Source organism: Populus trichocarpa, chromosome 1 (genome assembly GCF_000002775.5).
Source record: "Populus trichocarpa isolate Nisqually-1 chromosome 1, P.trichocarpa_v4.1, whole genome shotgun sequence".
Classification (NCBI taxonomy): Eukaryota; Viridiplantae; Streptophyta; class Magnoliopsida; order Malpighiales; family Salicaceae; genus Populus; species Populus trichocarpa.
Window position 1 is genome coordinate 17,600,224 of NC_037285.2, and position 22,807 is coordinate 17,623,030.

A 22,807-nucleotide genomic window follows, 5' to 3' on the forward strand; every position below is an offset into this window, starting at 1 on the left:
TTGCTAGATCCATGTGTATTTGAGTTGAGTGCATAGTTGAACCCAAGGATTTTAGGCCTGGAAGTAAAGCCAAACTCATGTTACCTAGGCTTGGCATCCTATCAAGTTTAGATATGTTGGGTTATTACTCTGTCCTTGACAATATTATGGACTTTTAAACAAACATATTAGAGATATATTTATCCATAATTAGTTTATATATGTAAATTATAATTATTTTTTAAAATTGCAGCTTAAAACATGAGAGGTATAACTTGTATGTTTATCTTCTCCTATCCAATAACCAGTGGATGGTTAAGAAGATATTTCCCCGTTTACTTTACATGTTTCTTGGTTTTTCAGCTCTTATAGTACTTTTGGTTCATGCTCAGGATCCATCATATTTATATATATATATTATCAATATTTCATATATCAATTCAAATGTTCTGAGACAAACGATAAACATGATTTAGGCTGTCTGTTTGTGTTTATGTTTTAGACTTCATTAGCATAGATTGTGGTTTAACATTAAATAGTAGCTACACAGATGCCACAATTGATCTGAATTACATATCACATGCATTACTCATAGAGACTGGAGTAAGTAAGAGTGTTGCAACTGCATCCAATTCAACTAACTTTGACTGGTAGCTATGGTATGTAAGGAGCTTTCCTCAAGGTGAAAGACATTGTTATAATGTAACGATCACCAAAGGAAACAAATATTTGATCAGATCTTGATTCATACATGGAAATTATAATGGCCAAAATATTGTACCAGAATCTACATCTCGGGCTTAATAAGTGGGTTAGTGTGAAAAAATGCATCAAATCTTGTAGATAAGGAGATTATATATGTACTTACATGAAATTATGAATACGTCTGTCTTGTGAATACAGGCTATGGGACACCTTTTATGTCAGCATTAGAAACAAGGCCCTTGAAAAATGACATATGTAATACAACTTAGATAATTGGTGTACTTCACACAGTTGGACAATGGTTTGTTAACCAATCAAATAGTCAGATGAGGCATTTTAAACACAGAGTTTTTTGTTGTTTTTAAATTTTGGTAAGTACTTTTAACTTAATATGTTGCAGAAATGTCTTAGATATCCCGATGATGTGTATGATCATCTATGGACTTCAGATCATTTCTCTAGATGGGCAGATATCAGTACCTGAGGCTCAATAACCATAGATTACCAAAGTCAAAATCCTTTACTGCCACCACCACCACCTCAAGAAGTACAAAAGCTTATTACCCTAGTCTATTTGATAAAAAAATAACAAGAAAAAAAAGTAAAAGCTAAAAAAAAACTGAAGAAAAAGAGAGAGATAAAAGTAGATTGTAAAGACAAATAGCATATGAGCTGGTCAACCGGTTATTGAAAATTCCTTAACCAGTCAACTAGTTGATTATATATGAAACTATGCTAAATAGAATCTCTAAAACAACAAGAACAATGGTATCTCATGACTCTCGGAAGCGCCAAATGTACCAGAAAATAGTTGGGATGTGAAACCTTGGTTCTAACTCTACCAAAACAGGACTGGACTAAATAGAAAATATCCTCACATACATCATAATCGTAATGAGATTAGTAAATTTGATGAAAGAATCTGTTATTTCTCTTATGCTAGATGAAATAAACCAAGGCTGAGAGGGCTAACCAAATAAGGAGATGTGTAAATTCATTCTTCTTTTTCAAGTGTGTATATCCCCACATAAGTAGTTGATGTTATGTCGAAGAAGGTTAACCTATAAAAGTCATGCTTTTGATAGCACTCAAACTGTAGTAGAGAAAGGGCACTAAAAGAATAGATGTTCATGTGTTTCAACCTACAACCCATAAAAAATACATGCTGGATAGGAAATGATCTGAAAAGCATATAGTCTGTCTATATTGTTGAGATAACCCATAGAGGCAAGCCACATAATAAAATAGTGTCTTGAGATGAAATCCAGGAACCAGAGAAGATGGTGTATAGAGTTTGTGAGTTTGGAATCTCTAAGAATCTCCCATGCCAAGTCAATGGAGAACCTTCTCGATGAGTGACCATTCCAGACATGGTGGTCTAGTAAGGCACTCCTCAAGTTAAAAGTAATCAATTCCTAAATAGGTTGGAGCTCTAAACTACCCGATGGAAAAGTGATGCAGACCGGGTGGCAAGATCATATTTGGGGCACTTAGAACACCCAAAACAACAAAAGGGCTTGACGTTGTTGGGTCATAAATTTCACAACTGGGCACTTTAAGTTTCTTACGTAACAATTGGAGTTTTATTCCCGTTTCCTCATTTAGCTTTTATTTCCCTAATTAATTCGGGGTTGTTTGCTTTAGAAGTCTAAGAGTTTAGTTTCCTTTTCGTTTCTTCATTCAGCTTTTATTTCCTAGTTAATGCAGGACTGTTTTCTGATTTAAAGGAGTTGTTTTAGGAGTCTAAGAGGTCAGTTCCTCTATTTATTTGATTGTAATCGCTTTGCGATAGTGGGGGAATTAAAAACAAAAAAACTCCTTTGAGTAGTTAACTCAAATATCTCTCTTTCCTCTGTTTTTCTGCGAAATTCCAGATCAAAGAAACCCTTGTTTGTTAGAACGCGTGTGAGTTCCGTTCTGGTCTGCATTAGGTTGGTATCAGAGCTCGGTTAGTTATCGTCGTTATGACACCAAAAAGACACGTGAATCTACCGAACCTTCATGAACAACCATTGGATGAAGTCTACGAACGCGATGAGATTGCACGACTACAACAGCAAGTCGAGACGTTAACGCAGCAGTTAGCAGCGTCAATGGCTCAACATCAGGATCCAAATCCACATGACGTGGAAGAGGAGTCTAAAGGTGATGAAAATCCATTCGCCAATCAACCAGTGCAGAGGAGACCAACACATGATGAATCAAGGCGCTGGGAGACAGGCCTCAAGGTTGACATACCAGAGTTCCATGGTGGTTTGCAAGCGGATGAGTACCTCGACTGGATCAATACGGTAGATGAAGTTTTAGAGTTTAAACAAGTTCCAGAAGACAGACGAGTAGCACTGGTTGCAACAAGGCTTAGAGGTCGGGATGGGGCTTGGTGGCAACAGGTGAAGAAGACAAGGACTCTACAAGGAAAATGAAAGATCACGTGGTGGGACAAGATGAAAAAACACATGCGTTCTGCGTTTCTACCATACAACTACACACGGACGCTCTACCAACGGTTACAAAATCTAAGACAAGGAAACCAATCAGTTGATGAATACACTACGGAGTTCTACCAGTTAGTTTCGCGAGATGCGATTGCAGAGGACGAGGAGTCGCGGGTTGCGCGATATATTGGAGGATTGCGGATTCAATTCCAAGATGTCCTTAATATGTTTGATGTGTTGAATGTGTCTGATGCCCACCAGAGAGCAGTGCAGTTAGAGAAACAACAAGTGCGCAGAAATACGGGGGGCATGAATTTTGGAGGTTCGGGTGCAGGTACAAGCAATAACAGAGGACGAACAGGGAACATGAGTTTCGGGGGTTCCGGTACAGGTGGTGCAAGTAGCAGTAGCAGCGGACGAGCAACCATTCCACCATCTACTATTACTAAACCTACTGCGCCCACACACACACAACGGTACCGACCACAGGTTTTCGTTGTTTTAATTGCGGAGAACCAGGGCACAGATTCGCAGAGTGTAAGAAAGGACCGCGGAGGGGATTATTTTTGGACGTCGAAGAAAACATTAGGGAGCAAGAAGGTGATGTTGAGACAGAACCAGTTTATGACGAGGAGGAGCAACTAGAGGGAGATCATGGTCCCTTATTGATGATTCACAAGAAGTGCGTGGAATATTGCCTAGTGGAAGGTGTGGATATCAAACCTAGGACAACCTATAGCAGCACAGAGATAATTGAAGAGCGTTTAGAGGGGGATACTGGACCGGTATTAATGATCCGACGTAGTTGCTTAGCACCACGTGGAGTAGAGGATGATTGGTTGCGTACTAATGTATTCCAGTCCACTTGCACAATTAGCGGGAAGGTTTGTCGATTCATTGTTGACTCAGGTAGCTGTGAGAATGTAGTGTCCGAAGAGGTGGTCCGTAAACTACACCTGGCAACAGAATCACATCCTCGACCGTATAAACTAACATGGCTAGATAAGAAGAATGATGTCACAGTGTCAAAGCGCAGCTTGGTGTCTTTTTCAATCGGCGCAACCTACAAGGATCAGGTTTGGTGTGATGTGGTCTCCATGGACGCTTGTCATCTATTATTGGGCAGACCGTGGTTATACGACTGACGTGTGATGTACGATGGGTTCTTGAATACATGCACTTTCATGTTTAATTCAACCAGGGTTGTGTTGTTACCAAAAAGGAAAATTACAGGCGGCATTCCAAAAGGAGAAAACAACAATTTATTAACAATGGCTAAGTTCCAAGCGGAAATTAGGGAATCTGGAGTGGCTTACATACTGATCGGAAGAATGGAAGTTGAGGATAGCATTATTCCGGGCAGCGTTGAGCCATTATTGCAGGAGTTTGGAGATGTATTTCCAGCTGAGCTTCCTGAGAACCTACCCCCTTTAAGGGACATTCAACACCAAATTGATCTGGTTTCGGGTGCCAACTTGCCCAACAGACCACATTATCGGATGAGTCCGAAGGAGCATGAAGAGTTACGACGCCAAGTAGAGGAATTACTAGCAAAAAGGCATATTCGAGAGAGTCTTAGTCCTTGCGCGGTGCCTGCCCTTCTGACCCCAAAAAAAGATGGGACATGGAGAATGTGTGTTGACAGCAGGGCCATCAATAAAATTACAGTTCGTTACAGGTTTCCAATCCCACGGTTGGATGACTTGCTGGATCAGTTGAGTGGGGCCACAATATTCACGAAGCTGGACCTGAAAAGCGGTATCACCAGATTCGTATTCGACCGGGAGATGAATGGAAAACGGCCTTCAAAACTCGAGAAGGACTTTTTGAGTGGATGGTCATGCCGTTCAGGTTGTCTAATGCCCCAAGCACATTTATGCGGGTGATGAATCAAGCCCTGCGACCCTACATTGGTAAGAGCGTGGTGGTATATTTTGATGACATTTTAGTTTACAGTGTTGATCCTAGGATGCACCTACAACGTCTTCAAGAAGTTTTGACTGTGTTACGCAGGGAGCAGTTTTTCGCAGCAAAAACAAAGTGTGTGTTCTTAACTGACCGGGTCTTGTTCTTGGGTTGCATCATTTCTTCTGAGGGGCTCTCAGTAGACGATTCAAAAATTAAAGCCATCAAACAGTGGCCCCAGCCGCAAACCGTGACTGATGTTCGAAGCTTCCACGGGTTAGCCTCGTTCTATCGCCGTTTTATTCCACACTTCAGTGGCATAATGGCCCCAGTGACTGATTGTATGAGGAACAATGGCAAGTTTGCATGGACACCTGAGGCCGAAATAGCCTTCCAAGAAATCAAGAAACGACTGACCACCGCCCCAATACTTGTCCTACTAGACTTTTCAAATCCTTTTGAGCTACACTGTGACGCCTCAAAGCTAGGAATCGGGGCGCTTCTAAGCCAAAATGGCAGGCCTGTCGCCTTCTTCAGTGAAAAACTCTCAGGGCCAAAATTACGGTACAGCACCTATGACATTGAATTTTATGCAGTGGTTCAAGCAGTAAGGCATTGGCGACATTATCTGTTTCTTCAGGAGTTCGTTTTATTCACTGATCATGATGCCCTCAAACACATGGGGAGTCAAGATAAGATTTCATCTCGATATGCATCTTGGGCTGCATACTTACAACAATTCACTTTTGTCATTAAACACAAGGCGGGTACACAAAATCGAGTGGCTGATGCACTCAGTCGCCGAAAAAATTTGTTGGTTGACATGCGTGTCAAGGCATTGGGCTTCGACTCCTTTCAAAAGTTGTATGTCTCTGACCCTTTCTTTGCTGTTGTGATAGAGAAAATTCAAAACAACCAACAAAGTGACTTTGTTCTGCAAGACGGGTTTGTTTTCAAGGGCACCCAACTGTGTATACCTGAGTGTAGTCTCCGACCCAAGATCATACAAGAACTGCACGGAGAAGGGCATGTGGGAAGAGACCGAACTTACTTGCTGGTGGCTGTGTCCTATTTCTGGCCATCACTGCGAAAGGAGGTTGGTCGTTTTGTTGCGCGATGTCGGATCTGTCAAGTTGCCAAAGGAGGAGCTACCAATGCCGGTTTGTACATGCCACTTCCTGTTCCAATACGTCCATGGTCCGACATCAGCATGGATTTTGTTTTAGGCCTCCCGCGTACACAACGGGGATTCGACTCCATTTTCGTGGTGGTAGACAGATTTTAAAAAATGGCTCATTTTATCCCGTGCAAGAAAACGACAAATGTCGTTAATGTGGCTGAGTTGTTCTTTCGAGAAGTTTATCGGTTGCATGGGCTACCAGAGTCAATCGTATCGGATAGGGACACTCGTTTCCTAAGCCATTTCTGGTGGAGTCTCTGGAAGACTGTCAATACTCGCTTGAATTTCAGTAGTGCTTATCACCCTCAGTCAGATGGGCAAATTGAGGTAGTGAACATGTCGTTGGGAAATCTCCTTCACAGTTTGGTAGGTGATCAGTTAAAATCTTGGGACAAGAAACTTGGCCAGGCAGAGTTTGCTCATAACCATGCAGTCAATCGTAGCACCAAGCTCAGCCCCTTTGAAATTGTGTATGGGTTTCTCCCACGGTGTCCGCTTGACCTGGCTAATCTACCAAGCCACACCAAAGTTAATCACAAAGCAGAGGATTTTGTCACTCAACTGCAGGACATTCATAACCTTACTCGACAGAACTTGCTGGAATCTATTGCCAAATTCAAACGAGACGCGGACCAAAAACGGCGACTTGTCGATTTCGAAGTGGGTGACTTTGTCTGGGTGGTGCTAACCAAGGATCGTTTTCCTATAGGTGAGTACAATAAACTATCAGCACGAAAAATTGGTCCAGTGGAGATTATTGAGAAAATTAATTCAAATGCTTATCACCTCAAGCTGCCTAGTCATATTCGTACAGCAGATGTATTTAATGTCAAGCACTTGGTTCCTTTCCACGGGGACTCGTCATCAGAGGATGAAGATTTCCCGAATTCGTGGCCGAATTCTTCTCAGCATGGGGAGGATGATGCAGACCGGGTGGCAAGATCATATTTGGGGCACTTAGAACACCCAAAACAACAAAAGGGCTTGACGTTGTTGGGTCATAAATTTCACAACTGGGCACTTTAAGTTTCTTACGTAACAATTGGAGTTTCATTCCCGTTTCCTCATTTAGCTTTTATTTCCCTAATTAATTCGGGGTTGTTTGCTTTAGAAGTCTAAGAGTTTAGTTTCCTTTCCGTTTCTTCATTCAGCTTTTATTTCCTAGTTAATGCAGGACTGTTTTCTGATTTAAAGGAGTTGTTTTAGGAGTCTAAGAGGTCAGTTCCTCTATTTATTTGATTGTAATCGCTTTGCGACAGTGGAGGAAATAAAAACAAAAAAACTCCTTTGAGTAGTTAACTTAAATATCTCTCTTTCCTCTGTTTTTCTGCGGAATTCCAGATCAAAGAAACCCTTGTTTGTTAGAACGCGTGTGAGTTCCGTTCTGGTCTGCATAAAAAAGCCCAAGTATCCTCCTCAATAATTTCTAAAACCTTAGGATTCCACAATAACCCAGTAGAAGGGAGCACCCTAAAAGGCACCATGTCACATAACTGTTGCCCATCTAGAAACCAACAGTCTAACCACATAGAGGTAGTAGTCATATCATCAATACTAAAGACAAACTTTCATTTACATCAATCTCTACAAGTAAAATCTTCCTCCATGACCAAAAGGACACTAAAGGAGGCCTGACATGCTAAAAGGATCTGCCTCTAGATATTATTGACCTATCCATACCAAACTGATGATCTATGTGAAAGTAATCGCTAATCATGCTTGAGAATAACTACTCTATTCCAAGTTTGATCCCTTTTTATTCTTAGGCCATCCTTTTTAAGGGAATAACAAACATAGGCCCAGACCACCTTAACACCTAAGTGGGAGAAAGAGCAGCCTTTCCAAATAAAGGCAGTCAATGTACCCTCAATCCTCTTAATAATATAGCAAAAGAGAATAAACATGGAGTACCAATAAACCTGGATGGAGAAGAGAACTGATTTGATTAGTTGAAGACGCCTAACATAAGTAAGAGAAGCTGAGGTCCACAACTTAATCCTAGAGAGAATCTACTCCACCAAAAGCTTACAATTAGAGTGAGTCAGTCTAGTAGATATCAATAGGACACCCGGGTATCTTATTGGTAGAGAATCTAGCCTAAAACCCAAAAGATCTTGCAAAGAGGTCTCAAGCTCATCATCAACTTCTAATAAGAAGACTAGGCTCTTCTCTAGATTTATAACAAGACCAGACAACCCTGGAAAATCATCCAGAGCATTCCTCGCAATCCTTATTGAGTCCCTGTCTTCTCAATAGTAGATCATAAGGTCATTAGTAAAGCACAAGTGAGTAATGACATTCTACTGGCACTGCCAGTGATAACGAAACCTCGGGTTCTGTAAGGCCTCTCTAAGAATGTCTCTTAAACCCTTCATAGCTAGAACAAACAAATAAGGGGACAAAAGATCACCTTGCCGAAGACTCCTGGAAGATGGAAAGAAACCATGACTCTCTCCATTCATAGCCATAAAGAAATGAGTCATAGACATGCATATCTCAATCCATCTAACCATGGCACCAGGTACACCAATAGCTCTTAAACCTGTACGGATAAAATCCCAACTAACCATATTAAAAGCTTTCGTGAAGTCAATTTTCAAAGCACATCTAGTCATAGAACTAGCTAAGTGGTAGTTATGCATTAACTTTTGAGTCAACAAGATAGAATCAAATATTTTCCTTCCCATAACAAATACAGTTTGAGCAGATCCAATAACCTCCAGAAAAATCCTTTTCAATCTATTCACAATGACTTTAGATATGCATTTATACTTTACGTTACAATAACATGAGATAGGTCTAAAGTCATTTATAGTAGTTGAAGTTTCAACCTTTGAGACCAAGGCAATTTTTGTAGCATTAACAGACCTAAGCAAAGTAGAGGAATAAAAAAAAACTACCTCATAATAATAGTGAAGTCTTAACCAATAATGTTCCAACTTCTCTTGAAAATTAAAGATGTATAACCATCTAGTCCAAGAGTTTTATCATCCGGGGATGGAAAATAAAGATTCCTTGATCTCTTGACGAGTAATGCATGACTCAAAAAAGAAACACTATCATGAGCAACAGTCATGAACAGCGCAGGCATTCCAGCAAATGCCAGCGAGCCCCTGGAATTCTTTATAGACGCTCAGGATACAACTCTTAAATTTTATGTCTATCTTTACTGAAATCGTAAAGCTTGAAGCCAACCAGTCCCGACACTTCAACATTTCCTTAAATGGAAAATACTGGTCAGATCTTACTCCAAGTTACTTGTACACAACTACGGTGTTTAGCCCATCAGCCTTGACAGGAGGAAAACATACGTTTTCAATCTTTAAGTCCAGAGGTTAAACCCTGCCACCCTTTCTCAATGCAATTGAAGTTTATTCTGTAGTTGAACTCCCACATTCAGACACGCCAAGATGATGGTATGTATATTTTTATATGTGCATTTTCACTATTTGTCTTGTCCCTTGTTTTAGCATACTTAATTTGGAATTTATGACTGTATTCATGTTGAACATAATAGTTAATGCAATTGCGAGTACTAAGTCAACCTATGGAATAAGAAGTAACTGGCATGGAGATCCAAGTGCTCCTCGAAATTATGTGTGGAAAAGTCTTAATTGTTCCTACAATGATCATACTGCTCCACCTAGAATCATATCCTTGTAAGTGTGTGGATTTTAGTAATCATAGAGAATTTTTATTCCCTGTATCACTTATATTTATGAACTTTCCGCTAGGAATCTGTCGTCGAGTGGATTGATGGGGAGATTGCTCCTGATATTGGCAACCTGAAATTGCTAGAATCTCTGTAAGTATTTTGATCGCATTCCAAACCATATGAATGATTAACATATTGGTACAAAAAGAAATTTTCTTATGATTTCTATTACAATTTCAGAGACTTATCAAACAATAATTTGACAGGACCAGTGCCTGATTTCCTGTCTCAATTGCAATCCTTGAAATAACTATGACTTTATGGCTATTAAAACTGATATGTAACTTTCATATTCACACCATATCAGAAGGGTAATATTTTCCGTACTGCTGCAGAAACTTGACAGGAAACAAGCTCACAGGTCCCCATTCCAGCTGACCTGTATCGGAAAAAGCAAAGTGGTTCTCTATCTTCCATCAACCATTTACAATGATGAATATTGAATACATTTGTGTTCTGCCTACAGATTAAACTATTTATAGATTGTTTCTTTCAGAAAAAGAAAGTTAAGGGACCATAAAGACTTCCCACATTCTTTCATCCGTTTCCTTTTTCTTTCAACGAAATTGAAAATTAAAGATTTAGTCATAAGCTAAATTATTATTCATTTTTATACCCTCAAAAACAGCATCTTGCAATAATTCCAAGTCTTTCTTCTGTTTTCAAATTTTACATCATTCAAGTGTGGACGGAAATTCAGAACTTTGTAATCCATCAGTTCCATGCCAGAAAAAGAAAAAAAAAACAATACTGTTGTTGTAGTAGTTGCATTGAGGGCAGCAGCTTTTGTCCTGGCAGCTGGTTTGGCAATCGTATTATGTTGCTTAAAGAGAAAAAAGAAACAAAGTTTGGTTTCCAATAGTGAAGGTAGAAGTGAGGGTTTAAATTTTGTAGGTTTAAATGTGCATGTATAATTGCAGATGATTTCCACAATTAATACCTACCTCTGAACTTACTGAAATTTCAGCATCCGGGAAGGTGGAACATAAAACCGGCAGGACACACAGCCTCTAGAGGGAAAAAGTCGGCAGTTCACGTCCTCAGACGTCCTAAAAATGACCAACTTCGGAAGAATTCTCGGTAAGGGAGGATTTGGGACAGTTAACCATGGCTACTTGAATGATACTCAAGCAGCTGTCAAGATGTTGACTCCATCATCGGTTCAAGGGTACAAGGAGTTTGAGGCAGAGGTAATTCATAAGTACGAATTAAAATAAGTTTTCAGCTCCTCATTTGCTCACATTTTCATATTCTGAATTTGTTTCTTTCATTTACAGGTTAAACTTTTTTTGAGAGTGCATCATAGAAACTTGACTAATCTTGTTGGGTACTGCCATGAAGGCACCAAAATGGGTCTTGTGTATGTACGTACCTGGCTAATGAAAATTTGATAGATTATCTCTCAGGTTTGTTAATACCTGAACTCTATTACAATATTCTTGGAAGAAGATCATACAATCTCTTTTTCTGGAATGTATCACCATTTTATTCCTACAGGAGCAGACAGGAATCAAAATATCTTAAGTTGGGAGAGGAGACTGCGAATTGCAGCTGAGGCAGCACAAGGCTAGAAAGCGTGTGGTTTGCATAACATTCAGCATTTCTGTTTTTCTTTTTCTTTCTTCGCAGAAATTGCACTAACATGGTATAAACTTGGAACGCATGCTGGTTTGGTTGGAAAATTGAAAAACGAAGGATACGTCGTCTACTTTAAAATTTGTTTTAGAATAGGAAGGGGCATGATATTAAAATATAAAGGGCTTAGGCATGCTGGTTTGGTTTTATATATAGGCCTGCACACTAGGCCTTTTTTACCTTTATTTATTTATTTTTATTCTCTTTCTTTTTTAAAGATTTGAAATAAAAAAGTATCTTTTTAACATTAACATGTTTTTTTAATATAAAATTATATAGCGATTTGTTTTTTGGATCTTCATGATTTGTCTATGTTTTTTACTACTAGAAAATTGACAACTACAAAGGGAAATACCGATGAAAACAATTTTATCGGTAAATTACAATGACATTTACCGATGGAATAGTTGCTTGCTATGTCCCTTGGTATACACCAATGGAAAATCTCTGATGGTATATACCGACAAAATTACAATGAAAAAAAAAAGGAATGAAAAAAAAAATGACATGTCATGCCTACAGAAAATATTGCTGATAAAATAAACTCGTCGCTAATATCTGTCTATGAATCTGATGATAATAATTCCAGCAGATACTTATTCAACCTTAAGAGAAAGTAAAAAACAGGAGCATGTTAAGACTTTGATATGTGAGACTTATATTGTTGAAGAGATTACATTTATCTCATACTATTTTGAGCCTCACTTGAGAACAAGAATTAACCGTGTTCCAAGACATGATGACAGAGGGGAAATGCCTTTGAGTGAGAATTTGTTATTATTTTCCCATCCTAGACGACTTGTACAAAAAAAATATAATGAGGGAAAGATACTTGACATAAATTGAATTTAGAGATGTATATAATTATGTGTATTTAATTGAGATGAATTGAGACCTTTTATTTAGTAAGTATAATAATTAACATGTCGTTATTTTTTGAATAATTTTTCTCTTATACTCTCATAAATTGATAGATTGAATAATTTCTCATAGGCAACATCTTCAATTTTTACTATCTCAAAACTCACACTTGACTGAAACTCAAAATTTTCAATTACAAGATGAACAATTTGTCAAGTGGTTCAAAATACATGTAAGCACTGCTAATTATTTTTATCTCTTGTAAAATTTAATTTCATTACACCTTTCTCTTTAAATGTTAATAGTTGTAATCTTGTACCAAGTTTATCAAATTGGGAGGGAATCCTAGTGGTATTTTGAATTTACTTTGTTTGGGTCCTGAAAGAAAAGTGAAGTTCTATAATAGATATTTTTATCAATGGACATGTCTTTCATACTAAAGAGTATGGTTAAGGTAGAAAGACCTAAAACAATGAAGTTTGTTGTTAAGGGATCGACTTCTAATGAGTTTGAAGTTGATTATTATGGAAGTTAGAAGAGGTGATCGAATTGCAATATCATGTTGAGCAAAATAGTCTTTATTTAAATGTTATTGGTTTGATACCACTAATAGAGGAATCAGAGTAGATCTCAATAATGGTTTGATCGAAATTAATACAAAGGCTAGATTTCGCAACATCGACGATGCCTTTGTTTTTTCCTAGAAATGCTGACAAGTTTAATACACATACATTCTTTCTTTTAGAAATGATCATTTTAGGGTTGATTGGTTGTCCGTAATGAAAGCCAAACTGAGGGGTCGTGTTCAAGTTGTTTAGGATGATAATGATGAAGTCATTGTGGGAGATGATGTCTTTCAACTTGATGAGTTAGTTAATCCATATTGAGTTGCTTCGTCTACCAACTTAAATGAAAATTTAAATTTTGTCATCGCTAAGAATACTTTTGTTGATGTTGATTTTGAGGAGTTGAATGATATATTGACAACCATTGGACATATAAAAGTTGATGAAGATGATAATATCGATGAGCAACGATTCAATGTAGAAGATTATGGTGGACATGACGATGATGAAATTGAAAAAGAAGAAATTTGGATTAATTTATAAAACACCAACCTTATAAATAGACTTTAATGTAATATTTCTTGGTTCTTTTATAATGACATTAATTTATTATTACATGACAATGAAACGTGAATTGTTGTGATTTTATTCTTATAAACAAAAATGGTGTTACTATGTTGTGCTTTTACTGCATTTGCAGGATGGATAGATATGAAATACAATAGTGCAATTAAAAAACCTGTTTCGTACCAATGGAATCATCGATGATTGTTAATTATAAATGGAATCATCAACAGACTAACTCCGTCAGAATGTTTCAGAGAGTTGGAAAAAAATTACACCCCATATCACTAACCATTACAAATGGAATCATTGACAAGTTAACTCTATAGGAAAGTTCCAGAGAGTTAGAAAACAATTACACCTCTATGCCACTGAATATTACATATGATGTCACCGACTGATTAACTATGTCGAAAGTTTCAGAGAGTTGGAAAATAATTACACCTTTATACCACTAACAATTACCAACCTAATCACCGATGAACTAAAAATTCATCGGTGATTTTTTGGGGGTTTCTTAAAAATTTCAAGTTAAATTAAAATTTAAATTCTTAATTACAAACATAATTACCGATGAAAATTAAAAAATATATTTTTTTAATGTCCATCGGTAATTTTATCTGTAAAAAGCCCCAATTAAAATATCAGAATCTCTAACTTTGGAACACCAACTCGTCTTCTCTCTTCTTCTTAAACTCTCTGTAAAATCTCTTCCTCTCCAGCTTATTCCCTCTTATTTCCTTTCTATCTCACTCCATCCTTGCACGAGAACCCTCTATATTAGGTAAATCTCTTTCTTCTTCCTTTTTTTTTTTGTTTCTTAAATAACCCATGACTTGCCAATCTATCACTCGATCATGCACTCACTTATTAAGCCTATCACCATGTCTATTAGTCACTTACCAATGACCCTTTGGTTTTGATTAGGTATGTTGTTGTGATTAGTACTTACCAATCTATCACTCATTGAGAAATTATTGAAACATTTCTCAACTTATCATGCACTCACTTATTAAGCTTGACACCAAATAGATTACTCAAAACAAGATTTTGAGAAATTTAATTTAATTTCAATGTTTTAAGTTGTTAGCTTGATTTCTGATTCAAAAGTAGGAAATTGAAAAAATAAAGATTCAATTATTTATGGTTTCATTTTGTAATTTATTATATTACTGAGGTTATGAGTTTGATTAATGGTTTGAAGAGTAATGTTTCAATAATACCCCACCGTCACACATACATTTTCGAAGCAATGACACATTACAAATGACTCACAAATATCAAGGTGGCATGATTTTAAAGTATAAGATTGACCTAAATTACATTAAGAAAAAACTAGGTGATTTGACTTATTTAAGTAGACGATTTCACAAATAATTTTGTTACAAGTATGAGAACAAGGACTTGTCGTAAATAAAATCAACTAGTTTGTGTATTTGTGGCTACATAATTTTGATGTGTATTTGCAGGTTATTAGATTATGGGTAGTCTCTCATATAGGAGAGGTGCTGTCAATTTGTTTTTTAATAGAAATGTTATGACCTTTTTTAATCCTTTAATTTGTATAGATGCCAAGAGAAATGTCAGTTGTTCATCATACGAACATGAGTGTTACTAGTTCTTCTAGCAATGCTTCTGACGGCTATGAGTCGTTAGGTATTATCCATGAACAAACACTTGAGGAACAAGCAGCCTCTCTCGATGTAGACTCGTCGAGTGCGATGTCGTCTCACTAAGGAAGTTCCGTTCAGAGCAGGATGTATACATTGGGAAGTACATTGCCCAATGGAAGCCCAATCACTCAATGTAAGTTTGCTTTCCTTTCCTGCACAATTAAAAAAATAAAGAACAGTTAATAATTTTTAAAAAATAAATTTCAATTAACGAATTGAATTTTAGGTTTACAAATGTTTAGGCTGCTTACACGATAACATCGGTGATGAAAGTGTCATTGTTTCAATGGAGTCAAGTTTTCAAAAATCCTGAATGGAAACCCATGATTAATGCATAGTTTAGGAAGTTCAAGGATAATATATACTTAAACAGTTTTTTTTATTATGTTAATTCAGTTAATTTATTAACTTTAATGAACTACTTATTTTAAAAATTTGATGTGCAAGGAGAAATTTCACTGGGATAGGGTTGCCAACACTATTACTAGGAGGTTTTGGGAGAATCACAGCGCAATCAGGTAAGATTGAACTATCAATGTCATATTTTTTATTTAAATGTTGAGATTCTATTTTTCATCATCTTAACCGACAATTTATTTCTACCATGATGAGTGTGTGATTTTTGGTATGAGATGCAGAAAAAACCAAAAAAAATGTTAAAAAAAGAGGTCTTCCATTCTGGGAAAACATGACGGTTTGGGATTCAGACCTCCGCACATCGCGGAGGCTATCTAGAAAGCTTATATCCACCATGTGACATCAAAGCATTTCATGTGGTGGTGGTCATAGTCTGGGGTGAAGAACTGGAACAGAGAGATTCATGGTTTGATTACCATGCACACTAGTGGATTCATTTCGTTTGTTTTGCATACAAAATGGATGGTAAGATTATTTTTTTATTACATTAATTTATTTTTAAATTGTTGTTTTTTATGAAAATGTTTAACTAAAATCAGTTTTCTTTTGCAGGTTACGATTCTTGGAACAAAAACCGATTGATCTTTTGTAGAAACTCATGTGAGAAATGATGACAGTTAGAAAGGGGTGTAACAGGTCATGGAAAGTCTAGCTCAGAATTTCATGTTTTCAACAATTTTTTTCTTAAGTTATTATTTCTTTAAATTAACTAACTGTTTTTTTTTTTTCAGGAAACATATACCATATGATTGTAGGAGAGATACGGGGATGATCCTCCGATCCATCCAAAACTCAATCTGGATTTGTGGTTGGAGACTATATCATCTGGTGGACCTAATAGAAATCAAGTTTACGGTATCTCAAACACTATAGCTGAGGATTTGTAGATGTGCTGTAATGTATCAACTGTTGGGTCCTTGCAATCAGCTTTAAGCTCTCAATCTCTAGAGTTCCAGCCGATTTTAAACTAATAAGTTGAAACTCAAATGATTCATCTTGCTACTGAGATAGAATGACTTCGTGCTAAGACGACCGAACTCTTGCGATTGTATATGGAGCAGAAATCATATATTGGTGGTACATATAGTCCACCTCATTGGCCCCTTAGTCCTGACCAAGACCCGTCACCACCTCCTTTTCTTCCAGCCCCTCTCTTTTAGATGAATTGTATTGAAAATAATGAGTTTTAAAATATATAATAAATATTTGGATTTTTATTCTAATTTAAATTCTTTTAAATTTTTTTTACTCTATTTATTAGATTTTAAAAAAACAATCAGGCAAATTATTGACGAACTAACTCCCTTGTAGAGTTCTAGAGAGTTGGAAAAAAATTTACAAGAAATACCACTAACAATATATAATCATCTACGAGCATATTTCGTCGGTAATATTCCATACACATCGATAGAAATACCGACTGAATGATGTTGGTGAGTTTTTTCTATTTGACACCCTTTTATGTTTGTAAATTCAACAATGATTATATTACCTATGAAATGAGCGATCAACTAGAAATCACCAACGATACATTTTACAACAAATTAATGGTAACCATCTATGATTATGTTGATAAACTTATTTCCAATAGAATCAATGTCTTAATACCGGTGGAAACATTCGTTAGTAATATGCAAAATTTTGATGATGTTTCTTCTTAAATTTAGTTTTTTTATCTTTTGTCTGCAAATTATTTTACTATCACATGTATATATTGAAAATAGACTCCAAGAAATCTCAATATATTATTCTTGTATTTGTTTTTTAATACATCCTCGATGTAATATGAAAACTTTTTTTTTATTAAAAATTAATTTTATGATTCCGATAATTTTAAAAAAATAAATAAATAATGCACTCGCTTTTACTTAAAAAAAAACTTATTTAGGGCACCCTTTTTAATTAATAGTTATTTTCCAATTAATATTTAATTTGATAATATATATGTCAAAGAGATTGTTGTAATTTACGTATAAAATATTTAATTTTTCTTTCATATTTATACAAATAAATTATATTTCATGATGTATTTATAAAAATAAAATTCATTTATTCTTGATAAAATAAATAAAATCAATAAAATTTTGAAGAAAATAACGTTTTTTGTATTTTTTTTAATTAAAAAAATATTCACAACATCTTGCTTGCGGTGTAGTGGGGGTGATAAAATTAATATTTATCCAAATCCCCTTGTAAAAAGATTATTTTATATATAAAAAAACTGTTTTAAAATGTAAATTATTCAAACTGTGCACGCGGCAAAAGGAAATACTTTTTTATCAAGTCAACATGTGCTGCCTGCCTGATGTCAATATTAATAGGAGACCAATAATGCAAGGTCCATTGAATGTTGCCTTAGCTACTAGCTAGTTGTAACAAATCGAGCGATGATGCACCTAGCTACGTTTTTTTCCCCACCGCCTCACTTGGCTTGCCATTCGAGCCGGTAGCAACAGTTGGCTAGCTAGCAAGATCCCATTAGAATAATTCAGAAACGTAGCTGTCCATACAAATTCAACAACCATATCGAAATTCAGATTTCCAACTTGTGAAAGCCTCCAAAATATACGAGTTTTCATGAGATTTCTACATAAGAAAATTGGTTATTTTCTGGGGCCTTGATTATTCGAGCATTTGTCAACTTGGGTTGAGAAACTTGTATAAAAACAAAAACCAAGGGAAAGATCTAGGCTCTTTCACAGCCGAACATTGTCTAAATATAGTATATAATCCCCCGACCACACACACAAGGAAAAAAGAAAGAAAAAAAAGAGGTATGATCCAATCCAAAACCACTTTTCAACTCCCACACGGGAAAGTAAGAAACCCAAATATCAAAATTTATATGAGCCCATATCATCAAGCCATCATGATGGTGAATATCATTAGCTGGAGTATAATTCTAGGAATTAGAGTTTTAAAATGCAGAAAGGAACTCTTACAAACCACACCTGCCAAAAAAGAAGCATAAACATGTGCTAAGCAATGAGACTGGGGGAGATTTTCAAGGGCACGCTTTGGGTTGAATCAAGGAGACAGGACCACTGACTGCTGACTAGGGGCTCACATCTCTAAAGAGAATGTCTCTTGCCTTGGTTAGCTAACAAATTACTGCATCAAATAAACCTCATAAAGATCTCCAAGAAAAGTGAGCTTTTAAGTGCATCGAATACATTAAACAAATCTTACAGTAACAATCTTAAACTGATTCACACTTTCTAGCCCTTGATCTTAATCATATGTGTTATAATTGCCATACCCTTTTTTTTTATGCAAAAGAAAGACAATATTTCATTAACTAATGCTATCCCTATCCTTGTTCTAACTGTTTCCACCAATCGTTTCTTCAACTGTCGTTAATTTAGTGGAAACAGCAAGAACAGTAAGAGGGATAGACTTTGCAAAGCTAGATCTCTCACTCTTGAAAAGTGGATGTGATCATGTTGATAACTAAGTAACCATCATTAGTGAATGCTTTTGACTCTGGGTTATTGGAATGTAATGATTAAGATTACTTGGCAAAGGATCTTGGGTTAGCTTTTGTACTTGTTTTTAGGCTAGAAAATGTGCTTTGGATTCTTAATCATTGGCGATGGAAATAACGATGATGACTACTATGATTAAAATCCATTATCAGGGGTTTTTTTGGGTTCTTTGGTATTAGCCTTGAGAGGGGTGAATATGATTAGGGTTTTGGAATGGAAAGTGATTTTGCAAGGGAAACGAGTGGTTGAACGGTAAAGAAGAGAAAGCAATGTTTGTTGGTTGTGGACAATTCACTGAGTCAAGCTTGTGGCCTAGGTTTTCTAGTGCCTTGACTTGTGATCTTAAGAACTTGAGGTAGTTCGCAGCCTCATCAAGCATTGACGCTGTGTCCATCTTGCTACCACCAGGGACCATCCCCTGCAGAACCCTAATTCTGTCACTTATCCTCTCCCTCCTTTGCCTTGCTGCCACTGTTTGTGGATCAGTTGATATTCTAACATTCTTCCTCTTAGGCTTCTCCGCAACTTCCAAGCCTAAATTCACTGGCCTAAAAGCCGCTGCTCGATAAATCATCTCCTTCATCTGTGCAATGGCTTCTGGATCAGGCTCCTCAATAGAAGAAGAAATTGATGAGCTTGGCTGCTGAAAGTTGATGTTTGATGAGCTTGGACGCTTATCTGATCTGGGTTTCTTTGATTTTGGCGGATTATCTGAAATTAGTCTAAAACCACCTTCTTGATTAGAACACTCACTTTGGAGAATATCGAAAAAAGGATGCTTTAGACCCATTTTCAGCTCACTGCAGTGATCATTGCTTCTCTTTGTAGAAACAGGCTTAGTTTGCGAACAATCTCTATTCTTTCCATATTGATCTGAAGAACAATGAGAGACAGTTTCATCAAGCTCACTTACTGGGCAATGCATCTCCTTATTTCCTGGATTGCAAGTATTGTTCTCAGACTCCCCAGATGAAACTGCAGCACTGCTATTGGGAGCGAAATTCCACAAGTTTCTACAATCAGAGAAAATCATGGAAATTCCATCATCTTCAACTGATGTGTCTGTGTTGCTATTGGTCGCTGATAGCAAGCAATCAAGCGACTCAAGAGAGCCCGTCGAAACACAAGCCTTGCTATTTTGTAAGCCATTGGTATTGATTCTTGGTTGGCCACCCATGCTAAAATCAGCCATGCAAGTTACAGAAAAAGGTTTACTGATCAAAGAAGAAGAATACAATTCTTGAGCTGAAGCATCTCCCCAATTGCATATTGTTCCAGCTCCAGATGATTTTGCCAGCACTGTATTTGCAACCAACCTTGTAACCTCTTGGTGCTGCGATATATAAATTCATAAGCATAAATTGATTCAATACATTTAGTTTGGAACAGAAACTGTTAAAGCAGGAAGTAGCTAGTATTAACAACTATTGACCATTCCACTTACTCTTTCAGAACCCGAATTCAGCTGTGGTGCTGATGTTTGAGTTTTTTGGAGCTCTTGAATTTGATGGAAGATGTCCTCTCCAAGATCCACGCCATCATGCTGTTGATTGCTCCACAATGATGATGAGTTTGTGAGAACTTGTGAGTCGACATCCCATCCCAAACTATCCATTGATTTTGAAGAATCTTCAGTGGAAACAAGAAAGTCCTTTTATTCCTAAAACCATGAAGAAAAACAGAAAGCAAGTTAAAGGATGAAGCTCTGCACAAAAGAGAGAGAATAAGAAATAAAGATCCAGCTGCCACCCATTTGCTTAAAATACAAAAGCAGCTAGCTAGCAGAGGGGAAAATATTTACTCTTTATATTATTAGTTATACGTAGTTCTTTCAATGTAAGTTGTGTAGAACCAGAATTGGAACAAACCTCTGGCTTTGTATTATACTTTCTGTGCAATCTGGGACAGCCAGTAACCACGAAAACTGCGGTGATCGATCCTGAACAAACAAAACAACCATTGCTAACGTCAGTTTGGCAACTAAAATTTGACCTCCATTGTGTAATAAAGACAAACACCGAAGAAATTCAAGAAACTGGTCCAGGAATTCGTGCATGTAATACGAGAAAATCAAGAAAATGTAACGATAAAACATAATTTAACAAATTAAGGAAGAGAAAGTTCATAAAGAGAGAATATTGTTTTCTTCTACCTTGAACTTGAACTTGAACTTCAACTAGCAAGATGGATGACCAAATACCTAGCTATAGTGATACAGTGTAATGCTACTTCTTAAGTAAGGGGAATGCTTATATAGATATAAAGAGCATATGGTTTAATTTTATAATCCTAAAAATGATGCTATTAGTATTTGAACATGTAAAATATGAGGGGAAAAAAAAGGCTACCTAAAAAAATATAATTTTCAATATCTGATAGGAGGAGAGATACAATGGGTTTGGAAAAGATAAGGGTTTGTGGTCAGTTTGGTGGAGGACGCGAGAGTATATTTTATAGCAGATGGGGAGCATGAGATTGCAGAGAAGCATATTGAATCTCAAAAACCAACTGATTGTATTAATTGTTTATGTTGGGGAAAGCTCTGACCTCCTTTTGGATTTCTCATGCTCTTCCATGCGCACTGTAAAGTTTTCAAGTAATTAAAATTGCAGCTAGCAGAGCATCTTTTTACAGTATCCACTACTTTCTAACTCTAAAGAGCTTGCTTTTCCATTAATCATAGTTTTAATCATCACCACTATTACTGCTTTCACTTTCCACTACAGTACTTTTCTTTCACTTTGTGAGGATTTATACGGTACCTTTCCCTGGACCGCTCGAGGATGTTCCTGTATGTGGCATTTGTCACTCCCTCATTACAAGAAATTCATTACTTTTGTCACATTTCCATGATATAAATATGGTCATTATGCTATTAGTGTAGCGAATGGGGAGATTATATATATATAGACTTCATTGATACAAGGAAATCAGACCATTAAACTGTAGATAACACATTGATACAAGGACTTCTCATAGTAAATGATGTTGGAATGCCACTAGCCAGCTATTCATGAACTAGCTCTATGTAACAAGTGCAGGGGATTGCTGAAGTTTCCTACACGAAAATACCAAATTAAACGGGCAATTACTTGTTTCTGTTTACTGTTCGTGTGCCTATAACTCTACAGGCAGTCAGCTTATGGTAGCTAGCCCCACGGGGAGTACAGCTTGGAACGTGCACTAAAGACATTAGGATTATATGAGGTCTAGCATTTATTGTGCATGATGAGGCCCAACCACATCTTGCATTTCCTCAACAAAATTCCAGACTATAATATGGCAGATGTCAGAGTACTGCCAAGCTATGGTGATTTGGAATGTAGAAGTAGTGTAACAGTGAAAATGAAATGGGAAAGTACAAGTTCAAACAGTAGAAATATGATTAAAAAAGAAGGAACGAAACCTGAAAAGGGTCTGGAGTTCCATTTCTTAGGATTGGCATTTTGAACATAAAATTAAGATGTTGGCAGGCAAGGCAGAGCAAGGGCAGTCAGGACGAGGGGGAGGCAGATAGCACAAAACAAGTTGTTTATACAATTTTGTCTTTCTTCACATACTAGTTCTAGTTCCTTCTTCTTTCTTTTCCTTCCAGTAATCTCCATTAAAGTATAGATAGTTATGCATGAGAGAGAGAGAGAGGTGTAGGTTCTGAGTCGTACCCACATGCACCCCATCGTCATTACA

The 22,807-nt window shown here is 36.8% G+C and overlaps 1 protein-coding gene and 1 pseudogene across 2 annotated transcripts; one reads left to right on the forward strand and one right to left on the reverse strand.

Annotated features, from left to right (window-relative positions):
* Positions 1 to 240: 240 nt before the first annotated feature.
* Positions 241 to 11,490, forward strand: LOC18094787 (putative leucine-rich repeat receptor-like protein kinase At2g19210; annotated as a pseudogene).
* Positions 11,491 to 18,784: 7,294 nt separating this feature from the next.
* On the reverse strand, positions 18,785 to 21,625 carry LOC7475111 (transcription factor bHLH87). Of its 2 annotated transcripts, XM_052452397.1 has the most exons (4): positions 21,273 to 21,625; positions 20,989 to 21,059; positions 20,565 to 20,780; positions 18,785 to 20,453 (listed from the first exon to the last, which is right to left on the reverse strand). In XM_052452397.1, exons 3-4 carry the CDS (start codon positions 20,733 to 20,735, stop codon positions 19,296 to 19,298), a joined length of 1,329 nt encoding a protein of 442 aa, XP_052308357.1. In that variant the 5' UTR covers positions 20,736 to 20,780; positions 20,989 to 21,059; positions 21,273 to 21,625; the 3' UTR covers positions 18,785 to 19,295. The 2 variants fall into 2 exon arrangements, with proteins under 2 accessions (XP_052308357.1, XP_052308358.1); XM_052452398.1 differs by lacking the exon at positions 21,273 to 21,625 and having other exon boundaries at positions 20,989 to 21,234.
* Between the last annotated feature and the right edge of the window lie 1,182 nt (positions 21,626 to 22,807).